A 15233-nucleotide genomic window follows, 5' to 3' on the forward strand; every position below is an offset into this window, starting at 1 on the left:
GTTCATAATGATGAAAAGAGCTACAGAAACATGAGATTTTTGAACTGTTTATGTTTATAATATAGGGAGTGAAACATGAGAGTTGTGTGGATACATATTGTTGAAATTTTCCTTTCTGAAAATAAGGAACTTGGAAGGGCTTATAAATACAGTTTTGTTCATCATCATATAGTGTTGTTAGGCAACTTACAACCAGGTTCACTATTTTTTTCTGATTTTTGGCTATATTTTTAATACTAATCTTTCAACTTTGTTTTTTGCTCCAGGGTATCGGCAGTTGAATCCATGGGGTACTTTCCCACTGAGCTATATATCCCAGTCCTTTTTATTTTTTGATACAGTCTTGCTAAGTTGATGAGGGTCTCCTAAGTTGCTGAAGCTGGCCTCCAGATCTGCCTGCCTCAGCTTCCCCAGTTGCTGGGATTATAGGCATGCACCACTAGCCAGTCTAGTCTTTCAGTGCTCCCCCACCCCCACCCCCCCAACCAAGACTGGAGATTGAACTCAGGGGCACTGTAACTCCAACTTACATTTCCAGCCCTTTTTATTTTTTGAGACAGGGTCTCACTAAAGTGATAAGGCTAGTCTTGAATTTATGATTCTCCTCTCTCAGCCTCCAGAGTAACTGGGATTACAGGTGCATGCATGCCACTGTGCCAGATTCCAATCTTTCAACTCATATTTTTTTTTTTGGGGGGGGGGCACTTAACCACTGAGCCACATCGCTAGCAACCCCCAACCCCCTTTTATTTTTTGAGAACAGGGTCTTGCTAAATTGCCTAGGGCCTCACTAAGGTAGCTGAGCCTGGCTTCAAATTTGCCATACTCCTGCCTCAGCCTCCTGAATATCTGGGATTACAGGTGTGTGTCACAAAACCTGATAATTATTGTAGTTTTAAAGTAAGCATTAATGTTTGATGGGTACCTGCTTTGCACTCCCAATGTCAGCACCTTTTTTTAAAATATAGATTTTTATTTTTATCTAGAGTAACCTTTTCTTCCCCAACAGAATACATACACTCTGTCAACATTTTAGTGGGATCCCATGGAAATTGTAGGTTAATTTTAGAGGCATGTGGAAACATACAGTATCAAAATTCACATACGAATATGGTGTTGATGTTTTTCTGAATTTTCCATATATAGTCATAAGTATTTCAGAAATTTCTGCACATAGGTCTTGCACTTCTCTTAACATGATGATCTCCCATTCCACTTTTTTTTTGAGGACCTTAGTAAGAGTTAGTTTTTTAGTGTGAGTAGAATACCTTTTGTCTATTTTATTTTTCAGCTTGTGTAAAACTTTTACATCTACAAAGTGAATTGATTGTTAATTAATTTTCTACCTTAATGAATCCCTAAGGATTTTTTTCTTTAATTTCAATTTTGGGGTAGATTGCATTTGAAAAGCTTCAAGTAGAAGCTCCCACTGCTCATGGATTCCTGCTACTTTATCCAAATGCCTTCTTCCTTGTACATTTCAGTACATGATATTCCTTTGAGTGAAGCCCTACTTGCTTTTTTTTTAGAATCAGATATGGGGATAAAATTTTAAGATTTTGATCATCCTTTGGATGTGTTATACTGTCTTACTAATTAATTTATTTTTAAAAAAATTATTATAAACAAATGGGATACATGTTTCTGTTTGTACATGGAATAACAGCATACCATTTGCGTAATCATACATTTACATAGGGTAATGATGTTTGATTCATTCTGTTATTCCCCCCCACCCCTCCCACCCCACTTTTCCCTCTATACAGTCCCTCCTTCCTCCATTCTTGCCCCCCTCCCACCCCCCATTATGTGTCATCATCCGCTTATCAGTGAGATCATTCGCCTTTTGGGTTTTTGAGATTGGCTTATCTCACTTAGCATGATATTCTCCAATTTGATCCATTTGCCTGCAAATGCCATAATTTTATTTTCTTTATAGCTGAGTAATATTCCATTCTATATATATATACCACAGTTTCTTTATCCATTCATCAATTGAAGGACATCTAGGTTGGTTCCACAGTCTGGCTATTGTGAATTGAGCAGCTATGAACATTGATGTGGCTGCATCACTGTAGTATGCTGATTTTAAGTCCTTTGGGTACAGGCCGAGGAGTGGGATAGCTGGGTCAAATGGTGGGTCCATTCCAAGTTTTCTAAGAAATCTCCACACTGCTTTCCAGAGTGTCTGCACTAATTTGCATCCCCACCAGCAATGTATGAGTGTACTTTTTACCCCACATCCTCTCCAACACCTATAGTTGCTTGTATTCTTGATAAATCGCCATTCTAATTGGGGTGAGAAGGGAATCTTAGTGTAGTTTTGATTTGCATTTCTCTTATTACTGAAGGTGGTGAACATTTTTTCATATGTTTGTTGATTGCTTGTAGATGTTCTGTGAAGTGTCTGTTCATGTCCTTAGCCCATTTGTTGTTGATTGGGTTATTTGTATTCTTTGTGTAGAGTTTTTTGAGTTCTTTATATTTCTGGAAATTAGTGCTCTATCTGAAGTATGATTGGCAAAGATTTTCTCCCACTCTATAGGCTCTCTCTTCGCATTCCTGATAGTTTCCTTTGCTGAGAGAAAGCTATTTAGTTTGAATCTATCCCAGTTATTGATTCTTGATTTTATTTCTTGTGCTATGGGAGTCCTGTTAAGGATGTCTAATTAATTTTAAACTATAGTTAAGAGTATCAATTTTAACCAGATATTGGGCTAAATAATCAAAATGGGTATTTCATAATGATGCTTTAGAACCTTTCATGTTAGCAAATGTATGGGAAGAAGACAAAAGGTTTTGTTCTGAGAAACTCAGTAGTCTTCCCTTATTATGCGATATGATCAGAATTCCCCATTGGATGTCTGAAACTGATGGTGTATATATATATATATATATATTTTTTTTTTTTTTTTTCAAGAATGTGTATCCCCCTTCCCCCCATTGAACCCAGGGCCTTGTACTTGCAAGACAAGCATTCTGCCAACTGAGCTGTATCCCCAGCCCCTATTTTTTTTCTTGTATAGATACCTTTTCAAGAAAGTGATTTCAAAATTTATTATTTCTGGAATTTTCCACGTAAGATTTTTGGATTGCAGTTGACACTTGGGCAGTTAAATCTGTAGAAAGTAAAACTGAGGATAGGGGGGGATCTGTCTACTTAGAGTCTTGGGCCAGATGAAAGGCCTAAAGCCATTCTGTGCCATGTTCAGAAAAATGTGGCTATTGCTAATGGTGCATTTCGACAGTGATTTTGCTGAAGACCCAATCCTGACTTTTTGGGTCTGTTGAACAAATAGCAACCTAGCATTATTTTGGTGGCTTGGAGAATGCCAAAACATCTTTAAAAATATTGCCTGTATTATGTTAAATGGACTGAATTTTAGAGATCTGGTCATTCGAAGTACTTTGTTCTGGAACTGTGTGTGTTAGGTATAGCTGAGTGGTAGAGCAGTTATCTAGATTGCAGGAAACCTTGGATTTAATCCCCTGTGACAAGTGGAGAGATAGTACCTATTTTGGGGAGTAGAACTTTAGGCATTATTCATTGTAGTATAAATATACAGGGGGTTGAGCCCATGGGTGCTGTACCATTGAGCTGCACTCCAAAAGCCCCTTTTTATTTTTTAAGACAGGATCTCATTGAGTTGCTGAGGCTGGTCTTGAACTTGGAATCCTCCTGCTTCAGCCTCCCGAGTTGTTACCTACTAGTACAATTACGTTTTATGTAAGACTTAAAGACTAGGTATTAGGTCTTTTTTTGGGGGATGGGGGTGAGGGGACATATTCCAAGGAATTTTAAAATTTTAATTATTATATATTAGTTATACAAATTAATGAGTTTCATTATGGTGTTTCCATATGTGTATGTAGTATGCTTCATCTTATCCATCCTCCCTAGTTCTTACCCTCCTTTCCTACTTTCCCTGTTCCCTTCCTTATCCTTTCCCCCGGTCCCTTTTCTCTTCCCCTTCTACTTTTATGTCATGTATTTACTCAGAACATTTTTTCTAGATTTCACATATGAGAGGAAACATGCAATACTGCTCTGTGTCTGGCTTATTTTACTTAACATGAAGATCTCCACTTCCATCTGTTTTCTTGCAACTGACATGCTTTTATTCATCATTTTGGTGGAGTAATACTGTATTGCGTGTATAAACCACATTTTCTTCATCCATTCATCCTTTCCATAACTTGGCTGTTGTAAATAGTGCTATGTGAACATAGTATGTAGACCTCTTTTTGTATGCTGGCTTTGATTCTATTGGGTAGATACCTAGGAGTGGTATATCTAGATAATATAGTAGTTTTTTTGTTTTTTTTTTTTTTAAAGGAAACTTCACGCTTTTCCATAGTGGATGTGCTAATTTATATTCCCACCAGCAGTGTATATGTAAGACCCTCCAGCTCCCGTCTGCATTCTTACCAGCATTATTTTTACCAGTATTTAAAAAAAAATTTTCCTGATAACAGCCATTCTGACTGAACCGAGATGGAATCTCAGTGTAGTTTTATTTTTAGGGTACAGGATATTTAACTCAGGAGCAGTTTTATCACTGAACTACATTCCCAGACCTTTTTATTTTTTATTTTGAGACAGGGTCTCACTAAGTTGCTGAGACTGGCTTTGGATTTGCTGTCTTTCTTCCTGATAACTCCTGCCTCTACTTCCCAAGCTGCTGGGATTACCAGTGTGCCACTCTCCCAGCCTCAGTGTACTTTCGATTTGCATTTTTGATAGCTAAAGATGTAGAACATTTTTCATTTATTGGTCATTTGCATTTCTTTTGAGAATAGTAAATCTGTTGTATCTTACTGTGAAAAGAAATTAGCAATAGGGTGGATTTATAAAGATTTTTTTTTTTTTAATTAGTTTGTGTAATGTGCAAAGTTGACACAGATGTTCATGGGTGAAATGTTTGTGGGGGAGTGATTAAGCATGGATTTTTTTCCCCCCTTTTTAATGGTACCAGGGTTTGAACCCAGAGGTGGTTAACCACTGGACCACATCCACAGCCCTTTTCATTTTTTGAGAAAGGGTCCTTCCTAATGTTTGAGGCTGACCTTGAACCTGAAGTCCTCCTACCTCAGTCTCTGGAGTCTCTGGAATTACAGGCATGCCGCATTGAGATGGGCTAAGCCTGGATTTTTAGATTGTTTAAATAGGTTTCTATTATGATTAGCAGAATTTTCTGTTGGTTTGGCATTCTGATTTGAATTACTCCTATTTAATCTATTTGAATTAAGCAGAAACTGGGATTCACTGTCCAAACTCAGAAGTTTCTTGTTGAAGGATTAGAAAGTATTAAAGTTGAAAATACCACTAACTTCTGATGGCAAGAGACAATTTACTAATATTTATGAAGTTGGAAATTCTTGGTTCCTGAAATATTTATTAAAAATTGAGAATCCCAGTGACATGGGAGGATGAGACGGGAGCAGTGCAAAGTTGAGGCTAGCCTGGGCAACCTAGCAAGACCCTATCTCAAAGTAAGAAGAACTGGAGATAAATTTCACTGAGTGCTTTAGGGCCTTGCTAAATTGCTGAGCTGACTTTGAATTCATGATCCTCCTGTCTCTGCTTTCTAAGTAACTGGGATACAAGCCTGTGGCCGCTCCCCAGCCCCCTGGTTATTAGCACCCTTCGAAGCAGGACATAATCCTGAGTTTTAGGACTCCTGAAGCTGTTGCTTGGAAATATCCTGTAGCACAAAACAAATGAGATAAAAGGCATTTGGGGCTGGAGAAGAAAGAGAACAGGGTCAAATTACAAAGATAATTCAGTTGAGTAGCAAATATGAGGGGAGGGCACTAGATTACCTATATATCTTTGCTTGGTCATATGTTATTAAAATGGTGATAGTCCCAGCTGTTACCTTCTGTTCTCTAAGACTTCCTTCAGTTTCAAAGATTTCTGGGGTTGATCTGTTTTGGGTTTTTCCCCACTGCCAGTTTGTTATATATGTGTGTGTGTGTGTGTGTGTGTGTGTGTGTGTGTGTGTATAAATATGATTTTTTTCAGAGGGGGAGGGGTGGGTACTAGAGATTAAATCCAGGGACACTTTACCACTGAATGGTGTCCCCAGTCTTTTTATGTTATCTATCTATCTATCTATCTATCTATTTTTTGCAGTGCTGGGGATTGAACCAGGGCCTTGTGCTTACAAGGCAAGCACTCTACCACCTGAGCTATATATCCCCAGCCCTCTTTTTATTTTTTGAGACAGGATTTCACTAAGTTGCTGGCTGGCCTCAAACTCAAAGTCCTCTTGCTGCAGCTTCCCTAGTTGCTGTGACTGTAGGTGTAAGCTACCATGCTGGGCTTTAACCTACTTTTTATTTTTTTAAAGGGAAGGAAAATGAGAAGTAGTTAGAAAAAAATAAGATATCTGTTAAAGATACTATTCAAAATGCCTTCAGACTTTTTACTACAGGTGGCCATAGTTTAATAATTATAACATAATAAAATTGAGTTCTTAACTGTCAGCTATATTGTGTTGAATTGTCATTTAATTTATAGTTTTATGAGGTATACCTGAATAACCATTAGGTTAAAACTGGGCTCAAGAATATGCAAGTGGTAGAACTGAGATATAAATGCTGGCACCAGATTCCAGATCTTGACCTTCAGACACAATTCAAAATAATGAACTTTAGTCACAGCACTAAATTCTGACCCATTGAGTCAGTACCTATAATACAAGGATGAACATTTATTTTTTTGCTGAATTCAAGATAGGTGATACTATGTTAAAAGTGTCCTTCAGAGAATTTAAGTAACTTAAAGATCATTCATTTCATAAATGGAGATGAAACTGAAACCAATACCTGCCTAAATTCTAATCTCTCTGTTCTTACAGTATTCCACATTGTCTTGGTATCTTAGCATAGCTTTATAGGATTATGTAATGTTTAACTTAATAACAATGAGATTTCAATGTTTGTTTCTTTGCAGGGATTTATCAAAGATGTTCATGAAGATTCCCTCACAGTTGTTTTTGAAAATAAGTAAGTTATTTTTTTTGACAAAGATTAATGTTATAGAGTGGTAGTACTAATCTGTTTGTATTTGAATTTTCCTACTGCTAGTGAGCCAAATGCTTTTACTTTTGAGTGAAGTATATTGGGTGCTTGATCACCTTATGAGTTCCAATAAACCCAGTTTTGGTAACCCGTTACCTCTTTTTCTGCCTACAATTTTTTTGTCTCCCCCCCCCCCCCATGTCCTTTGTCTTTGCCAAAACATGTATGGATTTGATTCAGTAAGTTGTTTTTGTAGAAATAGATGCAGCGTCAAGTGTTATTGTATAATATGCTTAATTTTTAAAAGCCCAGAATTTTGAAATGATATTATAGAAGGCCTTCCAAATGACTAATAGTAGTGAAAATAAAATATCAGACCACTTTAATTGCTTAGTTTTAATCAGTAAGAACTAATTCTACAGCTCTTATAAGGGCTAGGTAGTCTAAAAGTGAGACAGTAAGCTAGGCTTGGTTGAGAAGGCTTATAAAAGAGCACTGTTTAACTGACGGTGAAAGAACTGTTCTACTTCCACTTTTAAGCTGCTTCTGGAACTGCCTGAAAAGATCTTTGCTTGGGGCTGGGGGATATTTTGCTCAGTGGTAGAGTACTTGTTACATGAGTTCCTGGGTTCAATTCCCCAGCACTTGATGCTTAATAGTAATAATAAAAGATCTTTGTCTTCCAGCTGCTTCATAGAGAAAGTGGTATTGAGATTTCTGTCTTTGAGGATCTATCCTTTTGACAATAATGGTGAAAAGGAAGCACCCCCAATTTTGTTCTTGGCAGCTGTTGCTTTACCCAGCTTTGGCAGATAGGGGGCCTTAGAACGTTTTTATTTGCTGGTGTACTTTCCAGGCTTATAATTGGCCTGGAGAATTTAGAGTAGGGAGAATTTTTTAGCTTTATCAGTCGAACTTAAAATACCACAGAACCTGTCAGGTAAGCAACAACTAGTTGAGTGATCTAGTATACTTGTATTTGCTATGAAGATTCAAGAAAGTAAGTTTTTCTTAGGTCCTAATTATAATGTATATATTCATCATAAAAAAATAAATTGAAAAGGAGAATATGAAATATTTTGAATATTTTGTAATTCAGCTGTTCAAAAAATGCCTTTAAAGAAAAAAAATTTTTTTTTTTTTTTTCCTGAATGCTTTGGATCAAGGCCCAGGGTCATGTGCATGCTAAGTGCATACCTTATCCCTGAGGTATACCCAGCCTAATTTGCTGTTTTTTTTGTACTTCTTGTGAGCATGTGCATGTAGTTTTTGTTTTGTGATCTATGAAACTGTTTATTTTTTGACAAGTCACATAGTTGTGTTTGAAATAAGCTGATCCCACCATTTTTATTATTCAGACTTTATTCTTTCAAACCTTAGTAGTCACTGTAAACTTAGTTTATTTCATTTGCAGAATAAAGGGTGATTCTTTCTTAGGATGACTAATTGGAAAGTAATATACAATTATCAATGTTGACTACAAATTTCATCGAGTCATGGAAAATCTGTTCTACCTCAATGAAATTATTTAGGAAATTATAGTATTAATATCTTTTTTCCTCTTCAGGAAAAATTAAATGATAAGCTAACCTGAAAAATATATAGTATTAAGCATAGACTATATAGCTTCCATATTAGAGGCTGTTAGAATATGCATTTTAAAATTCATTCCTTTTCTAATCCTTCAGTTGGCAACCAGAACGCCAGGTTCCATTTAATGAAGTTAGATTACCACCACCACCTGATATAAAAAAAGAAATTAGTGAAGGAGATGAAGTAGAGGTATGTGTTTTTAAGTTTCTTTTCTTGTGGTGCCAAGTTTTTGTTTTAAATAAATATTTTCATAGGAAAATATTTTTAGCTGATAGAGAACAAATCTAATTCCTTTCTCTATTCTTTCTCTTAGAAATGACTATATATAATGTAGTGATACTTGAGATTTGGAGTCAGAATTGGATTCATATCTTGGCTTTAGTGTTTTTAGCTTTTTGGACTTGGTCAGGTTTCTTTCATCACTACAATGAACTATGTGGTGTTATTATAGTCCTTATTTTGCTGTCCTTTTCCTTTTTTGGTATCAGGGAGTGAGCCTAGGGGTGCTTAACCACTGAGCCACATCCACAGCCCTTTTTATTTTTTGAGACAGAGTCTCACTAAATTACTTAGGGTCTTGCTACGTTTCTGAGGCTGGCCTTGAACTTGTGGTTCTCCTGCTGGTATTACCAGTGTGTACATCATGCCTGACTGTTCTGCTTCTTTGGTTAACTAGTGATTGTTGCTTCAGTATCTTAAAATGTTGGTGGTTACCATCCTTTATTAATGATGATTGTTAATATAGTTTATATGTAATGTGAAATGTGATTATTGTACTGCCTCATGGAGTATTTTCAATGTCTAGAAAAATTTTGAAAGTTCAGAAAAAGAAAGAAAATCACATAGAAGAGAAAAATCACTGTCCATGGTTTACATTTTCTTCCCCTCCCAAATAAGTGGTACTAGGAATTGAACCCAGGGGCAGTTGACCACTGAGCCACACCCTCAGCCATTTTTATTTTTTGTTTTGCTAATCCAAAAGTATGTAATGATTTAATTGTGTCAGGGTACTAAGAACTTTATTTGTAAGGAGACCTGTAAATGTAGTGTGGATGTATTCATGTTCTTGAGGGAAACATCACTGGTGGCGTAGAGACAGGAGGAAATAGTGAAGTAACTGCTGCAAATCAAGGAGCCTGAAGTAGGATATTTGATGGGCACTAAGGATTGGCAGTGATGAAGCAGATACTGTACCCTGTTCATTTGGAGTTAGACTCTAATGAAAAATTTTTCTTTATTGTATTTTTTAAAAATTAACATCTTTTTTGTGAGGTGTTTGATTTTTTGCCATTTCTCAGAAATTTTTATTGAATTTTTTTCTGGAATTCTAGGATAAAGCCAGAGTCAAGTAAGGAATGCCTTAGTTTCAGAAGTTTCTAGAATTAGAAATGTGTGGAGGTAAATTTTCAGATAGTGTTTTTTATACTTTTTGGTTGTTGTCCAGACACTTAGTCGTAGTGAAGGTCTTAAATTTAAGGAAAAGATAGTTTTGATGGGGTATGTCAGTACCCTGGTTCAAATCCATGAAAGTGTAGACTTGTTCCCATACCTGTGTGACTTGCTTTCATCACATGAACAAAACCAGAGGTTTTTAAAGATTGAATAATTTAGAAATGAAGGATCCTAGATTGCTTCTTTATACTTCATTTTTTTTTTTTTTATAATTTGACTCTGGTGAAAATTGCTCTTTCTACTTAAGTGAATCATCACCAAAAATTTAAAATTGTTTTTCACTTAGGAAAAATTTTAAGCTGCATGTTATCATGCATGTTTGTTTTTTTCACCATTTGTTAGAAATCTATTCAGTGACCTGGACCATTTAGAAATTGATTGATAGTGCTTTCTTTCTTGGACAAGGTAGCTTTTGAAATTTTTCTTCTCCCTTTAAATTCAGAGTAGTAAAGCTTAGTATAAAAAACATGAAATGAAGGACAGGAGAATGAGACACATTATTACCCTATACATACATTGAAAAAAAATTAAAAAAAAATGAAGAGACAATTAGGTAAAGCAAAAATCAAATTTACCCTCTTTGTGTAGGGGTGCTTATCTTCCCACCAGAGTTTAAATTGCATTTATTAGATTTGAGCGTATTCAGAGTTTTTCTTTTGCATGTGCAGAGTGTATATATATATATTTTTTTTTTGTTTGTTTTTTCAGTTGTGAAAAATTGGGACTACATTTTATATTTGTGATATTTTTAGTATTAATTTTGTTGGGATGTCAAAGACATTTTCAAGCATGCTTATACAGATTTACCTGATTAATTCTTTCTAACCACTCCATAAAATTCCTTGGTATGGATGTATCTTAAGTTAGAAGACACTGGAACTACTAACAGATTTTTTTGTATTTCAATTTCAACAAAATAGTTAATATTATGGAATCTGGTAGTACAGATCCTTAGAAGTTCAATTGCTGAATCAAAAGCCATGCATATTGAAGTTTTTGGTTGTTAGTCTCTTGTTCTGTGAAGTCTGTTTTTATTTTTTTGTCCTACATGGACAAAGTGCATGTATGTTCTATTTTTTGTGGTGCCGGAACTCAAACCCAGGGCCTCGTGTGTACTGGGCAAATGCTCTGCCAGTGAACCTCAGCTCTTTTATTTTTCAAGGATGAGGAATTGGTTCCTGCTATGTTGTTAAGCAGATTGGCCCCTTTTTCCTATAGTCCTGTTAGCATCTGTAGGAGGTGGGATTTACAATGCATCCCACTACACTCATCTTGTCCATGCAAGGCTTTTTTATTTTTTTTTATTTATTTTTTTTTAATAAAAGGAAACAAGCAGGAATTTTATTAAAAGGGAAAGAGAAAGATTGGAACTCTCCTGGTTCCTGGCACCTGGGAGGGAGCAGGACTGCCCCTGTGTGGTTTTTGACTTAGACTTCAGCTTTTTTTTTTTTTTTTTTTTTTTTGCGGTGCTGGGGGATGAACCCAGGGCCTTGTGATTGCAAGGCAGGCACTCTACCGACTGAGCTATCTATCTCCCCAGCCCCCCTGTGTAGTTTTTGATGTAGGAAATCTTTTTGAGTTTTTCCCTCTGTGGTACTGAGGATTGAATGGGGGTTGAGTGGGAACCTACCATTGACCTACATTCCCAACCCTTTTCGTTTGTTTACTTTTCGTTTTATGGATTAAATCCAGGGATGTTTTGCTGCATCCACAGCTCTTTATATATATATTTTTTATTGTGAGACAGTCTCACTTAAGTTGCTTAGGGCCCCATTATGTTGCTGAGGCTGACCTTGAACTTGTGGTCCTCCTGCCTCAGCCTCCTGGGTTGCTGGGGTTACAAGTGATGCCATTGTGACTGACTGTAATTTTGAGAAAGTGCTTTGCTAAGTTGCCCAGGTTTTTGAACTTGTGATCCTCTTGCTGAACCTCCCAAGTTGCTGTGCTACAGGTGTGTGTCACTGAGCCCAGCTCTCCCTTTGTTTTATCTAGTACACATCTTACAATTTTACTACTTGTATTATACCATTTTACCTCTTTTGTGTCCACTTCACTCATCAATTCAGGATACCATGGAAAGTGCTAGAAGACGAAAGTAAATTCATGTAGGTAACACAAATTTCTGTTTGAGAGTCTTGGTTATGAAATACTTTTTTTCTATATGAATACTAGCTTTTAAAATCCTCCTGGTATTTTGCTCAATAGCAGAGGTAGACTGATATTCTTCAGACATACTTGTAGAATAATAAGGTTTAATTATTTATTGGTTTATTATAAAAGATAAGACTCAGTAACAGCAAAATGGTGGTAGAGAGGCACCATGCAGCATGCAGTTTTTATGCCTTTTCTGAGTATATCACACTACCAATACATTTGTATATACCAAACTGGAAGCTCCACTAATGTGTTTTTTGTTGTTGTTTTTGTAGAAGAATTGAACCCAGGGGTGCTTAACCACTGAACCATATTTTTCAGTTTGAGTAAGGGTCTTTCTTAGTTTCTTGGACTGGCTTTGAATTTGTGATTCTCCTATCTTAGCCTCCCAAGTAGCTGGGATTATAGGCCTGTGCCACGTTGTCTGACTCCACTAACCTGTTTTTTAAAAATATTTTCTAGTTGTAGATGGACACAACACTTTCACCTTATTTATTTTTATGTGGTGCTGAGGAGTGAACCCAACTTTCCCACACATGATAGGTGAGCGCATTACCAATGAGCCACAACCCCAGTCCACTAACCTGTTTTTTAAAAAAGCAGATTATTTCAGGCTAACATAATAGTCTGTATTTTCTTCTAAATTCTGAATGTGGTCATTGGTTGCAGGATCTCCTGTGAACACCAAAATTTGGGTATGCTCCAAGTCTCATACAGAATATCAAAGTTTTTGCATGTACCTGAACATAGTCTTGTATATTTCAAATCATTTCTAGATTACTTATATCTAGTATGACATAAGTGCTATGTAAACATTTGTTACACTGTGTTTAGGGAATCAAAGAATGACTTTTTTCTTTTTTCTGAATACTTCTGCAGCCTGGTAGCTTGAATCCTCAGATATGAGGTATTGACTCTAGTTATTAACCAGTGTTATATACCCTGGAGGAGTGGAAGTTGAAACCCAATTTTAAGTTTCATATGTTATTTTCTAGTATTTGCTACATTGGCCAGTATTATGATGAACTTACAACTGGTTCTTTTGCAGTTCTAAACATTCTTCTTGAAAGAAGGGGAAAAGTGACATTGATTTGGCTGTTAGTAATACATTTTATGACCAAAATGATCCAGGAGAACTTTTTCTTCTTCCTTCCTTCCTTCCTTCCTTCCTTTATTCCTTCCTTCATGGGGATTGAACCCAGGAACTCTTTACCACTGAGTTACCCAGCTCTTTTAATTAATTTTTATTTTTTACATTTTTTTTTTGGTACTGGAGTTGGAACCCAGGGGTGCTTAACTACTGAGTCAAATCCCCTTTTTTAAGTATTGGGGATTAAACCCAGGGGTACTTAATGACTGAGCCATGTCCCTTAGCCCTTTTATGTATTTTTTTTTCTGAGACAAGGGCTAATTAAGTTGCTTATTATTAGGACTTTGCTAAGTTGCTGAGGCTATCCTGGAACTTGTGATCCTCTTGCCTTAGCCACCCAGGTCATTGCGTTTACAGGTATGTGCCACTGAACGTGGCTGGAAAACTTTCTTTTGAGCTCTTGAAAAGGGTATTATTCTAGAGTTGAACAACATGAATTGTCTGTTCTTGTAAGTTAGGAATGGTTGAATATTGACAATTTCATATGATTTAGTCTAAAGTTATATTACTTCAAAAATAGGTTGGCATTTGAACATTTGGTTTTGTCTTTCTATGAACCTTTATGAAACTTACATGAAGTTAAAGCATGTAAATTAAAGTCATGGTCTGGTAGTGGCATAAATAAGGCTCACTCTCTGTTTTTTGTAGTAGAAAGTTGATTTGACGGGGAACCAGACTGGCCAAATTATATTTTTCTATTGTGTACTTCTAGGACTATGTAACAGTGAACGACTTATGTATAAAACTATGATGTACCAATAAAAATTGATTTTAAAAGTATAAAATGAAAATGTTTCTTTTCAAACCTAATGAATAGCTTTTTATTTGACTTCAAAGTGGGCGCATGTTTAAAAAAAAAAATCTTTGTAACATTTAATGTGTTACTAAATTTTTAAGTATTGGTTCACTGATTGGTTTTATAAATTTTTTTTTTGGTACCAGGGATTGAACCCAGGAGTGCTTAACTACTGGGCCACTTCCCTAGCCCTTTTATTTTTTATTTTTAGACAGAGTCTCAGCTAAGTTGCTGAAGCTGTCTTTGAACTTGTGGTCCTTCTTCCTCAGCCTCCCAAGTTGTTGGGGGGATTATAGGAGTGTGCCTACACACCTGGCACAGTGGTTGATTTTTGTTGAATTAATGATTGCTGAAAAAATATGTGCAGCTTGTATAATTGAAGTAATGGGAAAATGAACATTTCTTTTGATACATATGTACATACATACACATGTTTCAGGTTATTGGAAGAATGGTCAAATCCTCCCTCTTATAGGACTTCACATGTGAAATGTTTTGCTTTTTATTGTAGATACCTGATTTGTTCAGCAAGTAAAATAAAACAAACATATGTTACATACTAAGCCTGAAATCTCAAGCTGTACATCATTTTATAAGGTTTTCTGTTTTAGGTTTAGCATATTTTAAATTTAAAAAATTTGATTTTAAATTTTAAGATTTTCTGCTTTAGTGTAATAATTGGCTAGTTATTGTCTGTGACATGCCTTTCTACTGCCATCTGTGGTAGATTGGGAGGCATTATGGTCAGACATTTTCATTAAAAAGTTCTCTCAAGATATCTTTTAAATTGGATTAAAAAAAGGAATGAAAATTGTTGATTCCAGGTGTGGTGGCGCTTGCCTGTATCCCAGAGGTTGGGGAGGCTGAGGCCTCTCTGAATATTGCAAGTTTAAAGCCAGCTTTAGCAATTTAGCAAGGCCCTAAGCAACTTGGCAAGATGATGTCTCATAATAAAAAAATAAAAAAGGACTGGGGATGTGACTCAGTGCTTAAGCACCCCTGGGTTAATTCCTTGTTCCAAAAAAGAAAGGGGGGAAACCCAACAAACTTAAGATAGGACAT

General features: G+C 36.1%; 1 protein-coding gene across 6 annotated transcripts in view; it reads left to right on the forward strand.

Moving 5' to 3' along the window:
- Positions 1 to 15233, forward strand: part of Fxr1 (FMR1 autosomal homolog 1) — a 66711-nt gene that overhangs the window by 17253 nt on the left and 34225 nt on the right. For all 6 annotated transcript variants that reach the window (XM_047563198.1, XM_047563195.1, XM_047563194.1 and 3 more), the window contains exons 2-3: positions 6959 to 7011; positions 8715 to 8808. In XM_047563198.1, coding sequence (XP_047419154.1) covers positions 6959 to 7011; positions 8715 to 8808 — 147 coding nt within the window. The remainder of the gene's footprint in view (positions 1 to 6958; positions 7012 to 8714; positions 8809 to 15233) is intronic.

This window comes from Sciurus carolinensis, chromosome 9 (genome assembly GCF_902686445.1).
Source record: "Sciurus carolinensis chromosome 9, mSciCar1.2, whole genome shotgun sequence".
Classification (NCBI taxonomy): domain Eukaryota; kingdom Metazoa; phylum Chordata; class Mammalia; order Rodentia; family Sciuridae; genus Sciurus; species Sciurus carolinensis.